General features: G+C 23.5%; 5 protein-coding genes across 5 annotated transcripts; 3 read left to right on the top strand and 2 right to left on the bottom strand.

The window, feature by feature from the left end:
- Positions 1 to 2,437: 2,437 nt before the first annotated feature.
- Positions 2,438 to 6,712, top strand: PVVCY_0802490 (conserved Plasmodium protein, unknown function; the record flags this gene model as incomplete). The annotated part of the gene is made up of 1 exon (XM_008627048.2): positions 2,438 to 6,712. One exon carries the CDS (start codon positions 2,438 to 2,440, stop codon positions 6,710 to 6,712), a length of 4,275 nt encoding a protein of 1,424 aa, XP_008625270.2.
- Positions 6,713 to 8,563: 1,851 nt separating this feature from the next.
- On the top strand, positions 8,564 to 10,164 carry PVVCY_0802480 (monocarboxylate transporter, putative; the record flags this gene model as incomplete). The annotated part of the gene is made up of 2 exons (XM_037634260.1): positions 8,564 to 8,636; positions 8,726 to 10,164. 2 exons carry the CDS (start codon positions 8,564 to 8,566, stop codon positions 10,162 to 10,164), a joined length of 1,512 nt encoding a protein of 503 aa, XP_037490380.1.
- Positions 10,165 to 11,741: 1,577 nt separating this feature from the next.
- Positions 11,742 to 13,353, top strand: PVVCY_0802470 (monocarboxylate transporter, putative; the record flags this gene model as incomplete). Its single annotated transcript, XM_037634259.1, has 3 exons — positions 11,742 to 11,814; positions 11,904 to 12,615; positions 12,735 to 13,353. 3 exons carry the CDS (start codon positions 11,742 to 11,744, stop codon positions 13,351 to 13,353), a joined length of 1,404 nt encoding a protein of 467 aa, XP_037490379.1.
- Positions 13,354 to 13,838: 485 nt separating this feature from the next.
- On the bottom strand, positions 13,839 to 18,729 carry PVVCY_0802460 (protein kinase, putative; the record flags this gene model as incomplete). Its single annotated transcript, XM_037634258.1, has 15 exons — positions 13,839 to 13,911; positions 14,065 to 14,144; positions 14,231 to 14,476; positions 14,553 to 14,637; positions 14,768 to 14,840; positions 14,944 to 15,030; positions 15,135 to 15,214; positions 15,306 to 15,494; positions 15,588 to 15,738; positions 15,827 to 15,926; positions 16,026 to 16,731; positions 16,854 to 17,337; positions 17,420 to 17,693; positions 17,850 to 18,020; positions 18,256 to 18,729. 15 exons carry the CDS (start codon positions 18,727 to 18,729, stop codon positions 13,839 to 13,841), a joined length of 3,273 nt encoding a protein of 1,090 aa, XP_037490378.1.
- A 1,505-nt stretch (positions 18,730 to 20,234) lies between these two features.
- Positions 20,235 to 20,390, bottom strand: PVVCY_0802450 (conserved Plasmodium protein, unknown function; the record flags this gene model as incomplete). The annotated part of the gene is made up of 1 exon (XM_037634257.1): positions 20,235 to 20,390. One exon carries the CDS (start codon positions 20,388 to 20,390, stop codon positions 20,235 to 20,237), a length of 156 nt encoding a protein of 51 aa, XP_037490377.1.
- Between the last annotated feature and the right edge of the window lie 3,632 nt (positions 20,391 to 24,022).

Raw genomic sequence — 24,022 nt, 5'->3', positions numbered from 1 at the left:
TATCATTTGGATGATATAATAAAGAAATTCCATATAGCATAAAATAGTTATTTTATACTTAATTTTGTTAAACTGTTTTAATCATTTAAAATGTGAAAACTACAATTATCTATACACATTTACAGTGTGTGTGTACAATTTTATGCTATTTATTTAAAACATATTGAGGATAATATAAATTTTTACATAGTATGAAATAAGAGCATATGAATTTATTGGTTATATGTTTTTTTTTGAAGATAAAATAGCTATATTACTATGTGTAAATATTTTTTTTTTATACTTCAAAATAAATTTATATTATTATGGAAGAAAAATAGCTAGTTGAGGTTGCAAAAAAAAAAAAAAAGAAAAAAAAATATGAACAGGAATACATTTCAAAAACCGTGGTATGCCATTTTGGGGTGATAGATTCGAAATGGGTACACACATTTATATCTATACACATTCTATAAACGAGCCATTACAACACCTATTTTGTTCTACAAGCATAATTAAGTTCTATATGTAAATAAGAGTGACAAAAACATTATAGAATATTTCTTTAGCTAAATAAACATTTTATTTTTCCTTTTTTCTTTCCTAATTTCGAAATTAATATGTTAAGTTACCAATGCTTACCCATAGTTTTATATAATAGTTTTCAGTATATTATATATAAAAAACAATCGTCAAAAGATCGAAATTGAAATCAAGAAATATGAAAATACAAGACACTTTTATATGTACAACTAATGTTTTTTTTATTATGAAAAAAAAATTATATTTTTATATGTGCATATATATTATGTGTGCACATAGCGAGCTTGCACTTAAAACGGCTTTTTGAAAACAATAGCCTATATAATGCCATAAATAATACGCTAAGTTATTAATATTATGAACCATTTAGCTATATTTTTTTTATACATAGTTGTATTCTTTGAAATTAAATACAAATAAAATAAAGCAATATAAAATAATAGCTCACTACAATAAAATATAGTAAATAAAAGCTAGCTATAAAAAAAAATACAAGCATACATATATAGTAAAAGAGTTAATATTTCGGCATAATATGTTATTACAAAAGTTTAAAATGGGGGAAAGCTTTATCTTTACAAAAAAATATATATAATAAATGGAAATGAAAATATATTTATAGACAGTGGAATAATATAATTGTTTAAAATTCTTCAAAATAATATTTTATTAAAATATTTTAATTTCAATTTATATTTTTAATGTTGTTTTCTTGGTTTTCATTTCTAATTATTTTTTCTATATATTTATGCTTATTTCAAGAGAAAAAAATACACTATATCGCCTTTTTTCCTAAAGCCTACCTTTTTTGTTAACAGTGTTTTATATATTTTATTTTTTAATTTAATTTCATTGTTAAAGTCTTTGTAAAGCAAATAAATATTTGTAGAGAATATTTTGATATTAAAAAGTATTAAAAAATTATATATATATTTATATTATACATTATGTGCAATTATTTAAAGGAGTCCAAAAAAGTACTCGTTTGGCTGCGCACAAAAATGTATTTTTCTGTTATGGAAATATAAATAAGCCTTGCAAAAAAAAAAATTGCATTATTAATTTTATATATCGTTGAAAATACATATACTGTGTATATAAATTAGGAATATGCAAGAGAACAATTCAAGCAATATTCTACTTTTATGAATTATATCTATATGTATGAATGCATATGCTGTATTTTGAAGCAATTCATAGAAAACATAATTAAATAGTAATATAAAAAAATATATCAAAAAAAAACAAATATAAAGAAATACTTTTACATTATATTCCATAATAATTAATTTTTAGTCTATAAAATTTGTATTCATTTATGATATTACATAGCATATAATTAATTTGGAAGATCGACCAAATTATCAAATGTCTCACTAACATGCTTTTAGCAAACTATATATATTCTAGCATATTTTATTGTGCTAAATTTTGTTTTGGAAATTATGAAACAAATAATAATAATATTTTAAATATATTTTTGAACGATTATAAAAGCAAAATATTCGAATAATACATTCGTGCGCATATATTTGTGTATTTGAATCAGTCCAAGAAAGTATACAATTTTTTTTTTTTTTTCATTAAAAAAGAGGAATATTTTATGACACATCAAAAAGAAGCTGAACCCAAAGTTTCTATAATATAATATCGTAGTAGAAATGTGTGTAAATCAAAAAAAAAAGATAGTATTTTTTAAAGGGTATATATACACATATACCCAAAAAAGTGCAACACAAGCAAAAATAGGAATACGAAGATAGATATACTCACGTAGATATAGAAGGTTCATTGGACCTAGGTGAGGATTTGCATAGGTGGTTTACCTACTTTCATAAGGGAATACGCAATATATGATTGTTTTTCCTAATTCTAGACTTATACAAATTTAATAATGAGGAGACAAGGCAATAAAATGTGTGAAACTAACACAACAGAAAGTGATCGAATAATCGGAAAAAAAAAAGAGGAAGATAAACTTTTTGAAATGTTAAGAAATAACAATGTAAAATCAAAGGGCTCTTTAAATGTCATATGGATGGATTATTTTTATTATGATATAAAAAGTATAGCAAACAAAATTACACATTTTTCTAATCAAAGTAACAAAAAAGAAGCTTATAAAAAATACATGTTAGTATTCAATATAAACATTAATGATGCTTGCATATATTTCAAAGATCTTTTAATTAATACATTTAAAATATATGATGAAAGAAAATTAGATTACATATTATACATAAAGAAGCATGCCCACAAGATGAAGAATATGTTATTTTTGAAATATCTATATAATATAAATGTACTTCAAGAAGACACAAGTATTTGCCCATTTAGTTGCGATAATTATACTAATAATGTTATAGATAAATTTTATATAATATATAGTAACGATAAGTATGAAGAAAGTAAGGAAGTTCAACGATTACATACCAATTTAGAAATATGTAGAGGATGCATATGTAATATATTTAAATTTCTTGGTGATTTGTTTAGATATAAACGGCAATTTTTTAATGAAGATAAGAAAGAAAATGAATTTAATTCATATATAAATTATTATAGATCTTTATACTATTCCAAATATAATGGCTATTTATTTACTCAACTAGGATTATTATATACAGGCACAAATCCTATACAATCTTTATATTTTTATTTTTTATCACTAATATCATGTCGGCCATCTAAAAATAGGGACATTATCATTGTTTATATGGAACAAATATTAAATAAAAAAAATAAACCGGAAGCAATTTTGCAACTCATTAAGGATGTTTATCCGTTTAATGATGAAAATAGTGAAACTGGTGAATACCAGACAGAGAACAATAGTGATCAAACATGTATGAATAATAAGAAAGAAAAAAAGTTGACAAAAAAAAGGTCAAAATCCATTGAGAATAGAAAAGAATATAAGAAAGGCAAACAATATAATAGTGATAGAGAAAATCCTGTTGAAATGGGTAGTAGTAGTGATGCCCATAGTTATAGCAGAAGTGATAGTGGGACCTACAGTAGTAGCAGCGACAATAGTTGTAGTGAAAGTGATAATGATACTTGTAGTAGTACCAAATCTTTTAGGAGTAAGCATACTTGTATAGGTGATGGAAATAATGATAGAAAATCGAAAAGAAGACATCGAAGGAATAAAAGATCTGAGAAAGAACTAACGGCAAATGAATTGCTACGAAGAATTTGTAAAGAAGAAAAAAGGGAAATTTCTAAAAAAAAATATATAAAAAAAAAAAATGATGCATATAAAGAATTAAAAGAAACAACTGTAAAATTTTATATTAGTTATTTTGAAATTATAAAATTATTATTTTCAAAAATTGATATGAATGAATTTGAAAAGAAAAAAAATGAATTTATGTATTATACAAATAAATATGTAAAAATTCAATATAATAATAAAATAGATAACGATTTGATCTTTAAAAATATTATTATTATTGTTTTTACTTTGTTAAGTCTGGTCATATATATTATTATTAATCAGTATGAGATACAAAGAAATAAAATAGACAATTTTTTCTACGGAAGTGTTAATATAAATAAATATATATATAAAAATGAGCAAATATATTTTTCATTTATTTTAATTCATGAAATTTTATTATCATGTAAATATTTTTACAACAATTTTTATTCGAAATATTTATCTATATTTGTATATATAATATATTGGATTAATAATGAAACAAGTTTAAACAACACACACATAACTAAACTAGATAACAAAGACAATGAAGAAAAAAATCATCTAATAAAACTGTATCATGAATACTATAAGGAAAAAGCGACTGTTGAGTCTTGCTCTAATAATAATAATAAAAAAGATTGTGAAAAAAAATATGATAATAATGATGATCGAGAATATTTGAAAAATGGTGATATTATACATAGTATTAAAAATTTGATATATAGTATAGAAATTAAAGAAGAAGTTAAATTTGACAATCGTTTGTTGTATTATGTACTCGATGAAGATTTATGTGTCTATCCATTTTTAAGTGATTTAAAATTCTCAAATGAAAAAGTTCGATTACCGAAATGTCAGGATAGTCAAGCAAATTCGGACTCTCTCCAAGAATCAAGCGATTTAGACAACTCTGATGAAGAAGATGCTATATTTTTAAAAAAATCGATATTTGAAAAGTCTTCTTCAATTTGCACAGATAAAAAAGAAAAAAATAATAACAAATTAAATAGTTATAATAATTTGTATGACCACTCTGAATTGCGTAATGACTATGTGAGCACATCACATGATAGTTGTAGCGATTATTCGAGTACTCAAAGTAAAGAGAAAAAAAAAGGGGCAAAACATTATGAAGAATCTCAAATGAATCATAAAAATTTGATAGAAGACAAAAATATGCACACAAAATATTTTTCTAATCATGAAAAAAGTGATAAAAAAAGTCATGAAAAAATATATCAGATTGATAAGATAGAAGATAAAATAAGGATATTACGATTTTACTCCATTTTAAATAATAAAAGTAAAATGGAGAATAAAAATAAAATATCTGAAGAAGGTAAAATTCATATTCTAAAACAAACCAACGAAGAATATTTAAAAACAAATATTAAAAAAAATAATTCAAAACGAATTAAAGTAATAAAAAATATAAGTATTCTCTCTAAAAATGATCAAAATAAGGAAGCTGCTAACGACCCATTAGTATCTTGCATAATTGCAAATAAAAAATTAAAAAATAAATCAACAAATGAATCGAAAACTGAATCGAAAAATACATGTTACACATCCGATGATATGGATAGTAAAACTGATACTGCGAGTGATTCACACAGTAATGATAATGAAGACACATCTGAATCGGAGAATTCGAAAATTGAAAAAGTAACTAACTCTGATAATTCAGATCAAATTAAATCTCATAAAAGTTATAGAAAAAATGAGACGAGAAATAGTAGCTCAGACTATGCTAGCAATGACACAACATCTGAGGAGTATGAAGGTAGCGATAGTAGAAGCACTAAAACTATTTTAAACAAATTGGGTGATCCCAAAAATATCGTAGATATCCAAACTTCATTAAGTAATAAGCTTATAGTTGATAGTAAAAATGGTGAAATCGATTTAAATCAACAAAATAATAATACTGATATGGTCGAAGCATATCGTGAACATCTGAGTTCGAAAAATGAACAGACACCGAAAAGGGAGGTAGATGTATGTCACATCTCTATACAAAATAATAGCATACCTAATCATGATGAAAACCTGTACAATTATAGAGAAAACATTTTAAGCGATACTTGTCCTCAGAAAAACTCGAATTTTTTTTCAGAACTTGCAAAATGTGCCAAACTGGAGTATGCACCTTCCCAAATACAAAAAGACAATTATTATGACAACTTAAAAGGTCTAATGATTAATAATAACAACAATTATAATGAAATAAATAATAACACATATGACCAAATACTCAATGATGTGTTAGGGGGGTATAGAAATAAAAATGAAGCTGAAATAAATTTAAATATGTTGAATAGCAATCCATATTTAAATGAAAGTAATAAAAAAGTAGTTTTGATAGATGGTAAAAATATTGGTACAAGATATAAAAGTAATTATATTAAATATTTCGATATTTTTAGAATTAAAACAGTATTAGATTATTATAAATTTAATGAATATAAAGTTAAAATAATTATTCCAGAAGAGTATGTGATGCAACATGATGAGATATTTAATACTCATCAGTTCATTCAACAAGAGTCTCAAAAAGGAGAAAGATACTCCACTCATAATGGAATGAACATAATGAACTATCCTAATAACCCTAACTATTATAGTGATAATAATTTATATAAAGATAATAGTTATAATATAGGTATTGGAATTATGCCAAGAGGTGAGAATAATGAGTTTGCACTTAATACTAAAGATTTATTATTTTTTAAACATCTAAATATGTTAGGATGCCTAATTATTCATCCTTTAGAAAATTATTATCAATTTTGTATACACCTAATTCAAAAATTTAATTCAGGGTTTGTTACAAATATTACTATATCTGAGTTAGCTAGTAAACTACATAAATATGAACAAACAATACAACTCATATCTCCCCATTTAATTTCTTATACATTTCTTGGTCATGAATTTTTACCTAATCCTAATTTTAAGTGGCCATCATCGATAAATATGGAATAAATAAAATAGCTAACCTACCAAATAAGCATATATATGTATATTGGCTATTAAAATTGGGATTTCATCATTTTCTATTTTTTCTATCCAATGGAGTAGGCCCTTGGAAGAGGCCCATGAAAAATATAAACAATTCAAATGCTCGTAAAAATGGACAGCATTGTATTAGTTTATTATGTAAGGAAATAAAATAGAAAAATAAGTAAGCATATATAAAGATATTCTCTCTTTTGAATCTATAACCCCTTTTTGTTTCATTTAAGAAAACCATTTTATGGTGGAAGAATAGATTGTGGATATGTGAAGCAAAAATATGACACACGTGCAGATACATTTACGTGTGTATGATGTACGGAAGGATGAAAATTTTGCCGGCTCTTTAATTATTTGCGAAGTAAAGTTGTATGCGCATGGCCTGATAAAGGGTTGCATAATGGGTGAGACTTTGTATAGACACGTAAACTTATAAGTGGTAGCAAAATCGAATATTAAAATGGAATTAAATATTTTTTCTCATTTTTTTATCTGTATATTATAATATTGGGAAAAGTCTGATAGAGACAGAAGAAAAGTGTAAGGAATTTGGAGAAGGAAAATAAAAAATGTCAAATATGCACACACCTTTTATTTGATTAAATTATCATAACAATTTTTTATTAATAATTCGAAACTTCATAAGAACCAGATTATTTCTAATATATATTTACTTAATATGTGTATATGTTTTTTTAAAATTTTTTTTATTTAACAACTTTTTGAACAATTTTTAAATAGTTACATATTTTCAATTTTTAAATAATATGTCAAAACCAGTTCTTATATTTATAATAAATACGCATTATACAATCAGATTATTAAATATAGGTTCGGTTTATTTACTTTTATTCTTGGAGGTAAAAAAAAATATAATAATATTTATATGGTAAAGCATTTTTTATAAGACTTATACAGTATGTCCAATATATGATGAGTATTTTATTTGAAACACTAACTAGTTGCAATGCATACACACACACATATATATATATATATATATAATTATAAATATTACAACATTTAATAAAAAATAAATATTTTATGTATTCCAAAAAAATCGTGTATTTTTCTAGTGCAATCAGTTTAAGTGGGTATGGTTACATAATTATTTTAAAAAAATTTTTTTCGTTTTCGTTTTTATCTTTCTTCCTCTTTTTTTTCTTAGTCTTATAAATTCAAACTAACAAAATGTGTTATGCTAAATTGTGTTGAGTATATATATATTTGGTTATTTTATTTTTTCTCCTTTTCGTTTCCTCAAATATTAAAATATGCATATATATCCCCCCCAGTTTTATGTAACTGTGTAATTTTGTGTGAGTAACACGTATATATAGATAGAACAAAATAAAAGAATTATTTTATTTATATCTATCTTAAAACTTTTTCATATATTTTTATTTTTTTGCATAAAATTTGCGAAATTACATGACTTTAGAAAATCTTATTTTACTAGGGTACATAACAAAAAAAAATGGTAAAACGATAATAAGATAAAATGATAAGTAAAATTTATTAATAGTATAATATTTAGATATATTTTTTTTAAATTATACTTATATTTTTGTTACTTTTGACATGGCTGAATGAAAATGTTTCCATCCGAGTATTTGTAAGTTTGGATGTCTGAATAAAAGTATTTTTTTTAGTTTTTGTATTGTTTGTATATTAACCCTGACAAATATTGTATAAGTGGGTAAAAATATAGCCATATGCTTAGAGAATAGCTAATCCACTGTTGCTATCTCGACGGTATTATTAACCAAAGGAAAATAACCAACTTGAGAAATAGGTTTTTTATCGGGAATAAAGGATAAGATGAAGTTTATACCGCAATCCGCCATTCCGTATATTGTTTTAATAGGCGCTTTTTTGTACAATCTTAGTATTGGTAAGCTTTGAAAAGATCAAACATTCATTTCGATTCAGTTATATGTAATGCATTTGTTCATTCCTTGGTCAATACTTTACCCTTCGCAGCACTAATCAATTCCTATGGAAATCTGAGCATTTATTTGACCTCATATTTGAGGTACAAGGGGAATGATGTGACATACAAAAGCGTATCATTTATTTATGAATTGGCAGTCTCAACAATACCACTATCGATGATATTAGGAAGTTATGCCCAAAAAAAGTTAGGAGACAAATTAACTTTGTTTATATCATGCACTGGGACCTTTATAGCAATGTATATATCCTCAATATATGCACATTCTTATTATACATTATGCTTATTTATGGGCATATTATATGGAATAATGCATGGTATATCATATCCTATTCCCTTATCCTGTGCATATAAACATTTTAAAAACAATAGAGGATTAATAAGTGGCATTGTTATATCTGGATTTTCTATAAGTATATTCTTATATTGCCCATTACAAACATTTATCATAAATCGAAATAATGTATTACCAATTAAAGATGAAAATGGTTCAGAAGAACTATACTTTAAAGATGTTAATGTTTTAAACAGAGTACCATATGCTATTTTTATCCAATCCATTGTATTTTTAACTTTGTCAACTCTCGGAGGATTAATGGCAACAATCAATACACCAAAAGATTCGATCGATAGTGACAATGTTGCAGTTTTAGATAAAACAAATTCAAATGGAAAATTTGGTGATAATAATACTCCTTGTGATGCAGAAAAGGGAGATAATGCTGAATCTGGTTTATCCAAGTCATTAGAAAAAAAAAATGAATCTGAAATTACAAATATGGCTGATTATTATACTAATTTATATAAAGGAAGAAATTTTATTTTTTTTATAATTTATGGTCCTTTAAGCTTTTTTAGTAATATAATATATAAAATAAGAATACGAAAAGGAAAATACCTTAATAAAAAATGTACAGAAGATGGGCTTTTTTATGTTTTATGGATGTCTATTGTTTTACTTAACGCATATCTTAATTATATAGCTATGTATTGGAAAATAATAGGAGTAACATATACACAAGTTGAAGATACTATAATTACACTAAATGGAAGTTTAATAAATAGTGTGACAAATATAGTAGGAAGATTATTATGGGGAATGATATATGACAAAATGAGTACAAATGTAACTATATTATTACTTGGACTTTTGATTACAGCTTCATGTTTTACATTACCTGCAGTTGCCCATATATATCCTTTATTTGCAATTTGCTGTGGGGTTTTATTTTTTTGTATTGGTGGAAATCTAGTTACTATACCTGTTATTACTTTAAAAAGATATGGGGAAAAATATTTTACTTTAAATGTAGCGATTTTATATACTTCAAGAATAGCTAGCACAGTTTTATGCAGTTTCGTTATTAAATATTTATATGAATGGCTTCAACTTAGATATTTAAGTTCAGCCTTTGGGGTCCTTTCTATGATTGCAGCCATCGTTATGTTTGTAATTACAGCTGAGTAGTTAGTAATACAAAACGAAAAGATCAAATCAACTATGCAAGCAATATAAAAAAATAACAAAACTTTATATATTTGTGTTCCTTAATATATTAAGAGAATATTAAATACTTGTCAAAAAATTGTGTTATTTTACTAACGAAGCTAAAGAAAAATAAATGAAACACCATATATTGTTATTATTGTGCGATAATTTGGGACTTTTGTTTGTTTTTTTAAATAATTATAAATTTTGCTGATTTTACATATTCTATTATTTTTTTAATATTTATTTTTTACAGTTATACATTTATGTGTGTCAATAAAATGTATCATCTATTAGCAACACAATTGTGTATGCGGCTTTATTTTGATTCTTTATTTTTTTTTAACAACTTTTTGAACAATCTTTAAATAGTTACATATTTTCAATTTTTAAAAAAGATTTCAAAACCTGTTCTTATATTTATAATAAATATCCATTATACAATCAGATGATTAAATATAGGTTTGCTTTTTTTATTTTTATTTTTGGGGGTAAAAAAAAAATATAATAATATTTATATGGTAAAGTATTTTTTATAAGCCACAGTATGGCCAATAATATGATAAGTATTTTATTTGAAACGGCAATTAGTTGCAATGCATACACATATATATAAATAAATAATATAAATAAACAATATAAATATTACAACCATTTTAATAAAAATACATATTTTATGTATTGCAAAAAAATCGTGTATTTTTCTAGTGCAATCAGTTTAAGTGCCTAGGTTACATAATTATTTTTTTAATATTTTTTTCGTTTTCGTTTTTATCTTTCTTCCTCTTTTTTTTCTTAATCTTATAAAATTCAAACTAACAAAATTGAAAAGTTACAAAATGTGTTATGCTAAATTGTATTGAGTATATAATATATGTGGTTATTTTATTTTTTCTCCTTTTCGTTTTCTCAAAAAATAAAATATGCATGTATACCCCCCAGTTTTATGTAACTATGTAGTTTTGTGTGAGTAACACGTATATATAGAGAGAACAAAATAAAAGAATTATTTTATTTATATTTATCTTAAAACTTTTTCATATATTTTTATTTTTTTGCACAAAATTTACGAAATTACATGACTTTAGAAAATCTTATTTTACTAGGGTACATAACAAAAAAAAAATGGTAAAACGATAATACGATAAAATAATAAATGATAAGTAAAATTTATTAATAGTATAATATTTAGATATATTTTTTTTTTAATTATACTTATATTTTTATTACTTTGACATATTTGGATGAAAATGTTTCCATGCAAGTATTTGTAAGTTTGTATGTATGAATAAAAATATTTTTTTTAGCTTTTTTTTTAGCTTTTTTTTAGCTATTTTTTAGCTATTTTTTAGCTTTTTTTAGCTATTTTTTAGCTATTTTTTTTTTGTTTTTGTATTGTTTGTATATTAACCCTGACAAATATTGTATAAGCGGGTAAAAATATAGCCATATGTTTAGAGAATAGCTAATTCACTGCTGCTGCCTCGACGGTATTATTAACCAAAGGAAAATAAGCAGCTCGAGAAATAATTCTTTTATCGGGAATTAAGCATAAGATGAACTTTATACCGCAACGCGCCATTCCGTATATTGTTTTAGTAGGCGCTTTTTTGTACAATCTTAATATTGGTAAGCTTTGAAAAGGTCAAACATTCATTTCGATTCAGTTATATGTAATACATTTTCTCATTTCTGGCCAATACTTTACCCCTTCGCAGGAATAATCAATTCCTATGGAAATCTGAACATTTATTTGACATCCTATTTAAGGTACAAGGGAAATAATGTGACATACAGAAGCGTATCATTTATTTATGAACTGGCAGTCATAACGCTAGGAATATCTATGCTATTAGGAAATTATGTTCAAAAAAAATTAGGAGAAAGATTAACTATATTTATATCATGCATTGGGACCTTTATATCATTTTATCTATCCTCAATATATACGCATTCTTATTATCTGTTATGCTTATTTATGGGGGTAACATATGCAATAGGGTATGGTATATCATTTACTATTCCCTTGTCTTGTGCATATAAACACTTTACAAACAATAGAGGATTAATAAGTGGCATTGTTATATCCGCAATTTCTTTAAGTCCATTCTTATACTGTCCATTACAAACATTAATCATAAATAGAAATAATGTATTACCAATTCAATATGGAAGTGACTCAAAAGAAATGTACTTTAAAGATGTTAATGTTTTAAATAGAGTGCCATATGTTCTTTTTATCCAATCCATTATATTTTTAATATTGGCAACTCTCGGAGGACTAATGGCAACAATGAGTGTACCAAATGATTCGATCGATAGTGAAAATATTGCAATTTTAGATAAAACAAATCAAAATGGAAATTTTGTAGATAGTAATATTCCTTGGGATGTTGAAAAGGGAGATAATGGTGAATCTGGTTTATTCAAGTCATTAAAAAAAAAAAAAAAAAAAAAAAAGGATCGGATATTTTAAATATGGCTGATTATTATACTGATTTATATAAAGGAAGAAATTTTATTTTTTTTATATTTTATGGCCCGTTAAGCTTTTTTAGTAATATGCTACATCAAATAAAAATAAGAAAAGGAAATTATTTTAATAAAAAGTGTACGGAAGATATACTTTTTTTTCTTTTATGGATATCTATTGTTTTATTTAACGGATATATTAATTATATAATTATGTATTGGAAAATAATAGGAGTAACATACACACAAGTTGAAGATACTTTAATTACACTTAATGGAAGTTTAATAAATAGTATGGCAAATATAGCAGGAAGATTATTATGGGGAATAATATATGACAAAACGAGTATGAACATAACTATATTATTACTTGGATTTTTGATTACAGGTGCATGTTTTGCATTACCTGCAGTTGCCCATATGTATCCTTTATATGCAATTTGCTGTGGGGTTTTTTATTTTTGTATTGGTGGAAGTCTAGTTACTATACCTGTTATTACTTTAAGAAAATATGGCGAAAAATATTTTTCTTTAAATATGTCGATTTTATATACTTCAAGAATAGCTAACACACTTGTATGCAGTTTAGTTGTTAGATATTTATATCAATGGCTTAAACTTCGATGTTTAAGTTCAGCCTTTGGCGTCCTTTCTATTATTTCAACCATCGTTCTGTTTGGAATTACAGCCGAGTAGTTAGTAATACAAAACGAATAAATACGATCAACTACCCAAGCAATATAAAAAAATAACAAAACTTTATATATTTGTGTTCCTTAATATATTAAGAGAATATTAAATACTTGTCAAAAAATTGTGTTATTTTACTAACGAAGCTAAAGAAAAATAAATGAAACACCATATATTGTTATTATTGTGCGATAATTTGGGACTTTTGTTTTTTTTTTTTTTTTAAATATTCATAAATTTTGCTGATTTTACGTATTCTATTATTTTTTTAATATTTATTTTTTACAGTTATACATTTATGTGTGTCAATAAAATGTATATTCTATTAGCAACACAATTGTGTATGCCACTTTATTTTTTTTTATATATTTTTTTTTTAAATAGTTATTTTAAAAAATTTAAAAAACCCATATACACACATATGTATAACCCAATTTTCATTCATTTCAATATCAAACAATTTTATGTAATTTTCGAAATAAAAAAATTATTTAAAAATTTTGCAACATTCTTTCTCTATAATATTGCTCGAGCTCATTTCGGATAACCTCATCGAATAGCAGCCTGAGTAATTTGCAAATATGGGATAGGTTAGTCGTTGCACCCATGAATATGATCAATGCATAGAATGTAAACAAATACTACTATAGGTAATCGATATATATTCATATTTGATAACACATAGAGTGGATTAATAAATGGCTTGATCGTACACACCTATATATGTCCGAAAAAGAGGGTCTCATGAATGGGCTTTCATCCACGCACACGAGCAGCAAATTTATCAAAAATTTGTCCTATTACAAATGGAGGAAAATGAAAAAAAATGACAAAAGTGCAGAAAAAATCCAGAAAAAATGGATGAATGAACGAATAAACGTACTTGAATCTCGAAATGCTTTAGATTCACTTTGTAATTGTCATGAGAGAAATAATTAAAATTTTTATGCTTTAAAAATTTTGCTATAATAATAGAAAATGCCCATATATCAATTTTTTGATCATAGAGGAGACTTTTTTGTTCAGGAGCCAAATGGCCTTTAGTCCCACAACACTGACTCATTAGATATTCAAAATCTTCATCAATTTTTCTTGATAAGTTAAAATCGGTTAATAACATTTTTTTATTCTGCAGAAAAAGGATAACCATTATGAGATAAGAAAAAACACATTAACAAATGACATGCCTAATGTAATTTACAAACCTTTATTAAAATGTTATCCGGCTTTAAGTCTCGATAAATATAAAACTCATTATTTGGTGTTTTCTGATGGATATAAGACATGACACTAAAAGGGAGATAAAACAAAAAATTTAAATAGTGCCAGGCTAATATATTTGAGACAATTTTTAACGTTAACCATAGTTTAAATGAAAATAATTGAAATTATAAAATTTATTAACATGAAATATTTATACTTTGCTATTTCCATAAGAGTTAGTCGAACAAAATTCAAATTGTATGCCACATTTTGATCGGAAAAAACTTTCTCTATTAAAATTAAAAGTGATAATAAAAATGTATATATTTTTTTGAAAAAAATTCATATTTTATCAATCCGTTTTAGGGATAAGATGGAGTTTGTTTTGAATACCCAATGATGTATCTGCTAATTCCAAAAGAAAACAAAAAGACTCTTTCCTCTCTTCTTCATGTTGTCTATTTGTTAGAAGTTGATACCCTGATGTAGTAGCAGAAAGTATATGTAGAAATAAAAAATGTTTTAAATTGCGTAATATAAATTTGTATATACAAGAATTTACAATTTTTAAGAACAAGTATAACCTTTAAATACACAATAAAAATTAATCACATTTGTGTGGGCCTTTTCCCTCATAATAATAGACTCATTCAAATTAAACTCGCTGAAAAAAAATGAAGAATATATATTTGAGATTTGACAAAAAATTTACTTTTATAATTTATTAGACATGTTTCTAAGCATTTTTTTATTACTTTATATCCATAATTTTTAAAGCAAAATGAGAAGTTTTTTTTATACTATAAAAGAAAAAAGAACTATTGTCTTCCATCTCACTCTTTAATGATACACTCCATACTTCACCAAACCCACCTACTCCGAGCTTTTTTTTCAATGTAAAATAATCGTCTATATTTATAAACTCAGTGTTATTCCCCCAAATTCTTTAAGCATAAAAAAAATATGGAAAATTTTATCAATACATATGTTTGAAAAAAATATAACTACACAGTCGTAAAGCATTAAATTGTGCTTACTTTAGGAAAAACTTATCAATGTTGCTAAAATTAATTTTTATATTGCTTAAAAAGGTTGAAATAGATAGTTTGCTGTATCCACTAATATTTAATTTTGTTTTTATTCTTCTGTCCCAAAAAATCGGAATAATAATTTCAATCACATTTTGGGCTGTTTGAAAAGGTGATATAGAGAAGGAAAAATTAATTAAAAACAATTAAGGGCACGGAATTAATTATGCATTATTTATGTATATTACCAGGAATAGATGGAATTAAGACAAGGTTATAATATAGAATTTCTCTATTTTTAACATAACGAATAAATCTACAGGGGATCCCCACAGAGTCACAGAGAACCTGCCAATTTTGGAAGTGTGGATAAATAAGTTAAAATAAAAAGTGTTAATTCCTATGTATAGTCTTACAATGTACTTATTTGCTTGTTTTAGGGCGCACCTTAAAAAGGAGGGATTTGTGCCTGCATGAGCCCTTCTTTACACTACCCAAAAAAACACAATTAAAATCAAGACTTTCCCAATAATACGTTTTTATACTTTCATCACTCTCATTATCACTTTCATTATCATAACTGTTCATTGTTTTTTGTTTTTTCATTTTCTTTCTTTCTTCTGATGAATATATTTCAGAAAATGTTCTTTTAAAAATGTCACTAGATTTATTTAAACTAAATTTATTATTTTCTTCTTTTGTGCAGCAATTTATTAAACTGTTTTCTTTCTCTTTTTCTTTCAAATTTATGTTAGAAAAATTTTTAACTCCTTTATTTGTATCACTATTTTCCATTTTAAGATCATCGGCACACATTTCTCTACAAGTTTTGGCAGCTTCATTATTATCAGCCTCTTTGCTTGTTTCACTCTCTATTATCTTCTCATAATTTTTTTCTTGAAAACTTTCATGGGCATCTATTTTATTGCTACTACAATTGAAATTGCCAGATTTTATATTCCCTTGTTTGTCATTCACCTCGTCCGACAGGTCTGATTTTTCCGATTCATCCTCTTCCTTATCATGGTTATATATAATTTGGTTTTCATTATCATATTTAATAATCCTATCCACTAAATTTTCAATTTTCCTTATCTTAATTAAAATATTTTTAATATTTTTTGTTTCCTTTTTTGCTAAATTAACATGGGTCCTACAAAAATGTTTTTTTCATATAAACAAGTTGCACATAATAATATGTTTAACTCATTTTATTTTTTCAAATTGTTGTATTTTTTTAATTGAATGCATAGAATATATACTTATGTATATTACCGGAGTTTTGCATCATTGTCTATACTTACAATAATATTTGTAATGCAATTGCAAATATTATTTTTTGTTTGGCTGCATTTCGTTTTGTCTTTTATATATTTCTTAACATATTTATTAATATCATTAGGATTTTTATTTTTTTTTGAAAACATATCAGAATATTCAAAATCAAATATGGATTTTTCATTAAAAGATTCATTAACACCTATACATATATTTGGTACTGGTATTTCACCAGTTAATATACGTTGTTTTTTTTTTAAATATTTATTATAATTTGATTCATATTCCCTATTTTTTATGACAAAGTCATGAATATTTCTATCTTTGTCTATAAAATAATTATTTAATAAATTGTCTTTATTGTTATTTATATCTATGATTTTCTTTTGGATGAAACTTTTTTCTTTTTTGACTTTTATATCATGCTTGTAAAAATAAATAAGTCTCAGGTCTTTTAGATTGATAGCTTCACTCTTTATTCCTGCGATTTTATTTGTAGTTTTTATTTTTATTTTTTATTATTTTATTTTATTTTTAATTTTCCCCTTTTTAATAAGCAATACCAGATTCGAAAAAGGAAGTTCCAGGAGACATCAAATTATCGTAAAAGTCTAAAACATTTGTTTTATTATACTTATAATTTATGTTTTTCTCACAAAGTTTGTTTAGTATAAAATCAATTAAATGTGTAATAACTTGATTATTTTTTATTTTTTCCCTTTTTTTTAATTTATTTAAAATGTTTACTATCAAAAAATTTATTTTATCAAAATAATCAATCAAATATTTCAGGGAAATTAAAATATCGTCGACATCCCCATTTAACAAAGATAAAACCTCAAGAAGAGAAAAGGAAAATGGTGTACATATAACCATATATCAAGCCATATTAATGTGCATATTTATACGAAATAAAATTTTAAAATATAAATAAATATAATAAAAGTATTTTAAGTCACATTATTAGATAGTTAATATATTTTCTTAGGTTACCATAGACATTTGATTGTAGATATTTGAACTTTTGGGAAAATATAAGTTGAAGGCATTCATAGACAATTTATTTATACAATTTTGCACTTTCTCATTTTTTTTTTTTAATATTAAATTGTCATAAATGAATAAGCATGGGTTTTTGCTTATTTCATCTCCTCTTTTCAAATTCTATTAGCAAAAAAAAAAATAAAACAAAGAACAATGAAATATATAATGCATATAACAAAAGCATAGACGCAACTTTCTCTCTTTTGTAATTTCGTTCAGCTTAGTTCCGTTTTATAGTTTAATTATTGTTGTCCCTATTTATTCTCTAAATTTGCATATCCTCTTTATTTCCCTATATTATTCTATTACTATTGCTATTATTTTTTAAACATTTTTTGCGAGTTTCCTTTATTACTATTTCAGGGTTTGATTTTAGCTTTCTTAATGCTTCGATGTGATTTTTTTGGGCATTTTCACTTTTTTCAGTTGGGTTAATTTCGGGCTCAGGATTGTCTAATTTCCCATTATCTCCATTATTATTATTACTATTTTTATTGTCGTTCAGGTTAATATTGTTACTATCACTATTTTTATTGTCGTTCAGGTTAATATTGTTACTATCACTATTTTTATTGTCGTTCAGGTTAATATTGTTACTATCACTATTTTTATTGTCGTTCAGGTTAATATTGTTACTATCACTATTTTTATTGTCGTTCAGGCTAATATTGTTACTATTGCAAATGACATTATTCTGGTTAATAGGGGTAGAACCACCTGTTAACGTATTACTAATATTATGACTGGTGTCATTTTTTATTATATAGTTGTTATCATTATTATTTAGACATATAAATTTATCTTTTTCTATATAACTATTGTTGTGCATTTTGGAAAACTATTTTGTATATGCACAATAATTTATACTATTTTTTTCTTTAGGCACCAGTTTTCTATTATTGCATGTTTACACACAAATGTTATTATTCTTATTATTTTTTAGTATTAAAAACCTTTAGTTTCCTTTGTATTCAAACAAAATAATATGGAACAAAATACGACGAACCGGACGATATAAATAGTTATTATGCCCAAATCAATGGATTAGTATATAAATTATAACAAGGTATTAAAAATTGAATAGGTTATCAATTATTAACCTTCTCAATAGCCATTTTCTAATCCTCGCATATAATGCACACATATAATTGCATATTTGCGTATTAAAATAAAAATTATATAGATTAAGAATATAGGGAGAATTCAAAAAGGATATTATATAAGTTTACATATTCTTTGATAAAATGTAGTTATTTTAATATAAAAAAATATTTATTTATATTAACATTTTATAGTATATATAATAAGATTTAAATATGCGTATTTTGTATTTATATACAAATAAATATTTTATTACAAAAAAAATAAGACAAAGTTTTTTTGTTTATGCAATAATCAAACATTTTCTTCTTTTGTCCCAAAACGCATACATATATTACTTGTCAATGATTTTTATTTATGAAGATAATATTTAAAAAATTATAAAAAAAACAAAAAAGCAAGATAAAAATGAAAATTGATACTCGTTATATCATGTATGTCGGCGTAATTACTTTCACTATTTGTTTCCTTCTCTTCTCCTCTCTCTCTCTCTATATACATATACATGGGTAAAATAATTAATTATGGATTATTATAAATATATAAACATTATACACATGTAAAGATTTGAATTTCATTTTAAGCGGCATTATATATATCACTTCATTGTAACATAAAAAAATTAAAAATATTCAGAGAGATAAAGAAAAAAAAAATAATAAAAGGCGTGAAAATAAGAAAAAAATCGTGAGCTTTTGGTCTTATTTGTTTGAATCTTTACAAAGTGAAATATCTTCGTATTTTTTTTTCATCCTTCCTATACTTTATTATTTCTATTTATCAAATATGTTTTTCTCTGCATTTTACTACATTGGTATTTGTTCCTTCCTTGTTTTATTATCCCATAATTTGGCTGTCATTTTGTATTATATATTGATTTTGTTTATTTTTTTTTACTGACATGTTCAAGCAAAAACTTCTAAATAATTTGAAGATATATCTATATAGCTAATTGGTTATCTCTTCCAATATACATAAAAAAAGTCATAAAAGGGTGTATATATTTCCAATATTAACTGATTCTCTCAAAACTCCTATTTATTTTTCTACATATTTCTCTACATATTCCTCTATATATTTCTTTACATATTTCTCTATATATTTTTCTACATATTTTTCTACATATTTTTCTACATATTTCTCTACATATTTACTGTCCCTTGTTTAATAATATGTGAATTTGTTTCTAAAATATTTACCATCTTACTGAGCTAGCCAATTAAAATGATTTCTTTAGTCCACTTCAAAATAAAAATCAGTTTTTTTTTTCTGATCTTCTGGAACATTATTTTTATTAAGCAAAAATATTAATATAATACATATTATAGGGGAAGTAGCAAAACAAAGTTTTAGGATTGTAAATATAATTGAAAATATAGTTCCTATCATTTTTTTTTAAACTTATAGAGTAGCTATATTATAAACAAAATGGGTTTAAAAGGTTATCATATAATATATATATTACTAACTAAACTGTTGTATAATTATCACTATTTTACATAAGAAAATTTCGAAAAATGATCAAGTAAAAGTTATTTAATTTGCTTTTTTTTTATTTTTTACACACAAACATAAATAAAAAAAATAGAATTAAAAAATTAAATAATAAAAAAAATAGTAATGAATAAAATTTGACAACATGAATATATAAATAAACCGTTTTTTTTTAAATTACTTTATTTTTAAAATTGTACATTGTTTTATTTATGAAAAAATTGTTTGACATTTGTTTTTCCTTTTTTCTCTTTCTTTTTTGTAACAAATTATATTAAATAAAAAACATCGAATGCTCCTAAATATAAAAATTGTTAATGCAGCAAAAAATATAGTATATATAAAATACCATATTTATTACGCCATAGTAAAATTTCAATTCAAATAAATTTCATTTAAAAAAAAACAAAACAACAAATATTGTACATAATATTGTACATAATATTGTACATAATATTGTATATAATATTGCATATAATATTGCATATAATATTGTATATAATGTTGTATATAATACTGTATATAATGTTGTTATAATATTGTGTATAATATTATATCCACATATAAATCTAAATTACAAATGAAACATTTTCATATATACTACTACATATGCATGTAAATTTTTTAAGGTACTACTATAAATATTTGGGGAGGTAACATTTTCACACTTTTAATTTTTATCTCTTTAAAAAATATAGTATAATTCCAATTAGGCATATAATTGTACATTACTAATACTATTATATGAAAGACCAAATAATAGATTAAATTAACATTATATCATATTTTAAAATGCTTAAAAAAATTCAAGCAATACCTACACCCAAATGCGGTTTTATTAGCTTACAATTATTTATTTTTTTTTATTTTATTCTTATAAATGTAGAATGTTTTCTATTTTGAAATGATAATAAAAACAAAACCAAAGGTGTGAACAACCAGGTCTTATATGTTTGCTCAATGCAAAGTACTATGTAAAACAAACGAGTATATTATTAAACTTGTTCCTATCACACCAATAATATATATATGTTATATACATAGGTTTAATGCGCTATGCTTAATTTGTGTGTTGTTTCCTTTTTATACATTTTTTGTAAACAATATTTTTCATAAAAATTATGTGATTATACTTCTCATTAAGGAATTATACATTCCTAATTTAGACGACAAACAAAAAGAAAAAACATATATGTTGTGCATATTTAAAATTACATCATTCTACATATATAGACGTTATTTTAGCCATTATAAATATATAAAAAAAATATTTTTTTTTTGAACAGATATTTGCTAACATTTTCATACACAGACCTTTTTAATATATTATTCTAAGACCATATGACTTATCTATATTATGGTATATACCAAAAACTTGGATATTCCCAAATATGGGAGAAAAAAGAAAATGAAAATAACATATATTATGGTCTATATATAAGCATACATTTTTAAAGCTATACAAATGATAAATTTATTAAAATAAATTAATTTAAAAACTTTATGGCTATATAATTTGAATGTTTGTAAAAAGGAAAATTTATAATAGTATAATAATAATTTGATCAACAAATTGTTAAGTGAAATAATACATATATCAAAATTTTAAATATTAATAATGCCATTTTATTTATATAAATATAGGAATATTTTTTAATTTTTTCAAAAACATGACAAAAACATGGGAAAAAATATATTTAATAATTGTAGATTGAAGTTTTATTATTTTACTTAGCATTATTTTATATCCTACTAAAAATATATTTTTTTTTTCTTATAACTATAAACTATTTTATATTAAAAAATATTTAATTTAATAACATGTAGAATATAGATATGCTAATAAAATGGCAGGGAATTATTATTATAATGGTAATATTTTGAATTGGGAAGAAAAATGAAAAACGACAAAATATGAAGTGAAGAGATAAATCATTTTCCCCGTATTTTTAATAGTTATACTTTATAGGTTGATTTCAAATAAAATATATATATTGAAAAGGCTTTTAATTAATTTTTTTTTAATAATTTTTTTTTTTCATTGGTATATTTTATCCCTCATATATATATTCCCTAATAAATAAAATGCATACCGTGATTTTTATATGCGTTATAAAAAAAAAATAAATGCATAAATAAGAAGAAATTGCAACACTACATATTATATATATATAAATAATTTTTAATGCGTTTTAATAATTTAATAATATATATATAGTATAGTAAAATACGGCAATGTTTCCTTTTATTAGTTGCTTTTTTCCATATTATATGGAAGATGTTTTTTTAATAATTTGCCTTGATTTAATTCCCTTTTTTATTTCTTTATTTTATTCCATATTTTATAAAATAAATATTATTATTTTTTTTTTAATATATTTTTAATATTTTTTTTTATATATGATAGGATTATTAAAATAAAAGTGACAATAAGACTGTTACTAAAAAAAAATTAAAAAAGTTATTTGCATATATTTTTTTAATTTTTATATACTTGGTTTATGTATTTTTTACATGCGCACAAATATAAATATAGTATTATATGTGTATGTATAAATTTTCTACATATCTCAAAATTCATAGTTTTCCATATAATAATTACGTAATAACTTAATAGAGCATATATATTAATTAATATAAAAAAAAGGGAAACGATCCGTAAATTTATATATTATTTCCCATATGTTTTATATATATATATATATTTTTATATTTTGTGTTATATAAAAATGCTGTTTTGATAAGGGACTATTTATGATCTATAAAAATGTATTACATTAATTAACTCTTATCAAAAAAAAAAAAAAAAAAAATATAACTTAATTAAATGGAAAGCGAGTAAGTGAAACCTGAAAAAAATGATTATATAAAAATAGATTATGTAAAAATGATAAGAAATGAATTAGAAAAAAAAAAAAATATTACAAGATAAATTTTTAGTGTGTTTATTTCTCATACTACAAAAAAAAAGTACAGTATGTAAATTCCCGTGTATAATAACTGCATATCTACATTAAGTACATATACGCGTACATACATATGTACTATATAGTTCAGTGGTATACATATATATACTATGTGGAAATTTTTACAGTTAATTTTTTGTTTATTATCTTAAGTTATATCTTTTATATATTTGATATATTATTATCGTTTTTTTTTTAAGTTAGTATTTATATGTTTATGTGTAATAAAAATGAAAAGGCTCAATTTTAAAAATAATTTTTTGTTTTATATATATACAAATACAAGCATATTTTAATAAATGTTTTTATTCACATGCGCATTATATATGCGTGGGTTGAATAATTAAGTCAGTTACTAAAAAAATATATATAGTTGTATTATATTTTTTATTATTATTGTGAACTTAATATTTATATAAATATAGAATGTATGTAAGTTTAAATATACGTAGGTGCCTATATATACACGTGTTATAATTTTTACAAACAATACCCATGTGTATAGTGTATGATGGTGTGTATGTATGTACGATTATATATATATTATACATAGATATTAAT

Source organism: Plasmodium vinckei (assembly GCF_900681995.1).
Source record: "Plasmodium vinckei vinckei genome assembly, chromosome: PVVCY_08".
Lineage (NCBI taxonomy): Eukaryota > Apicomplexa > Aconoidasida > Haemosporida > Plasmodiidae > Plasmodium > Plasmodium vinckei.
This window is presented reverse-complemented; position numbering and strand designations above follow the sequence as displayed.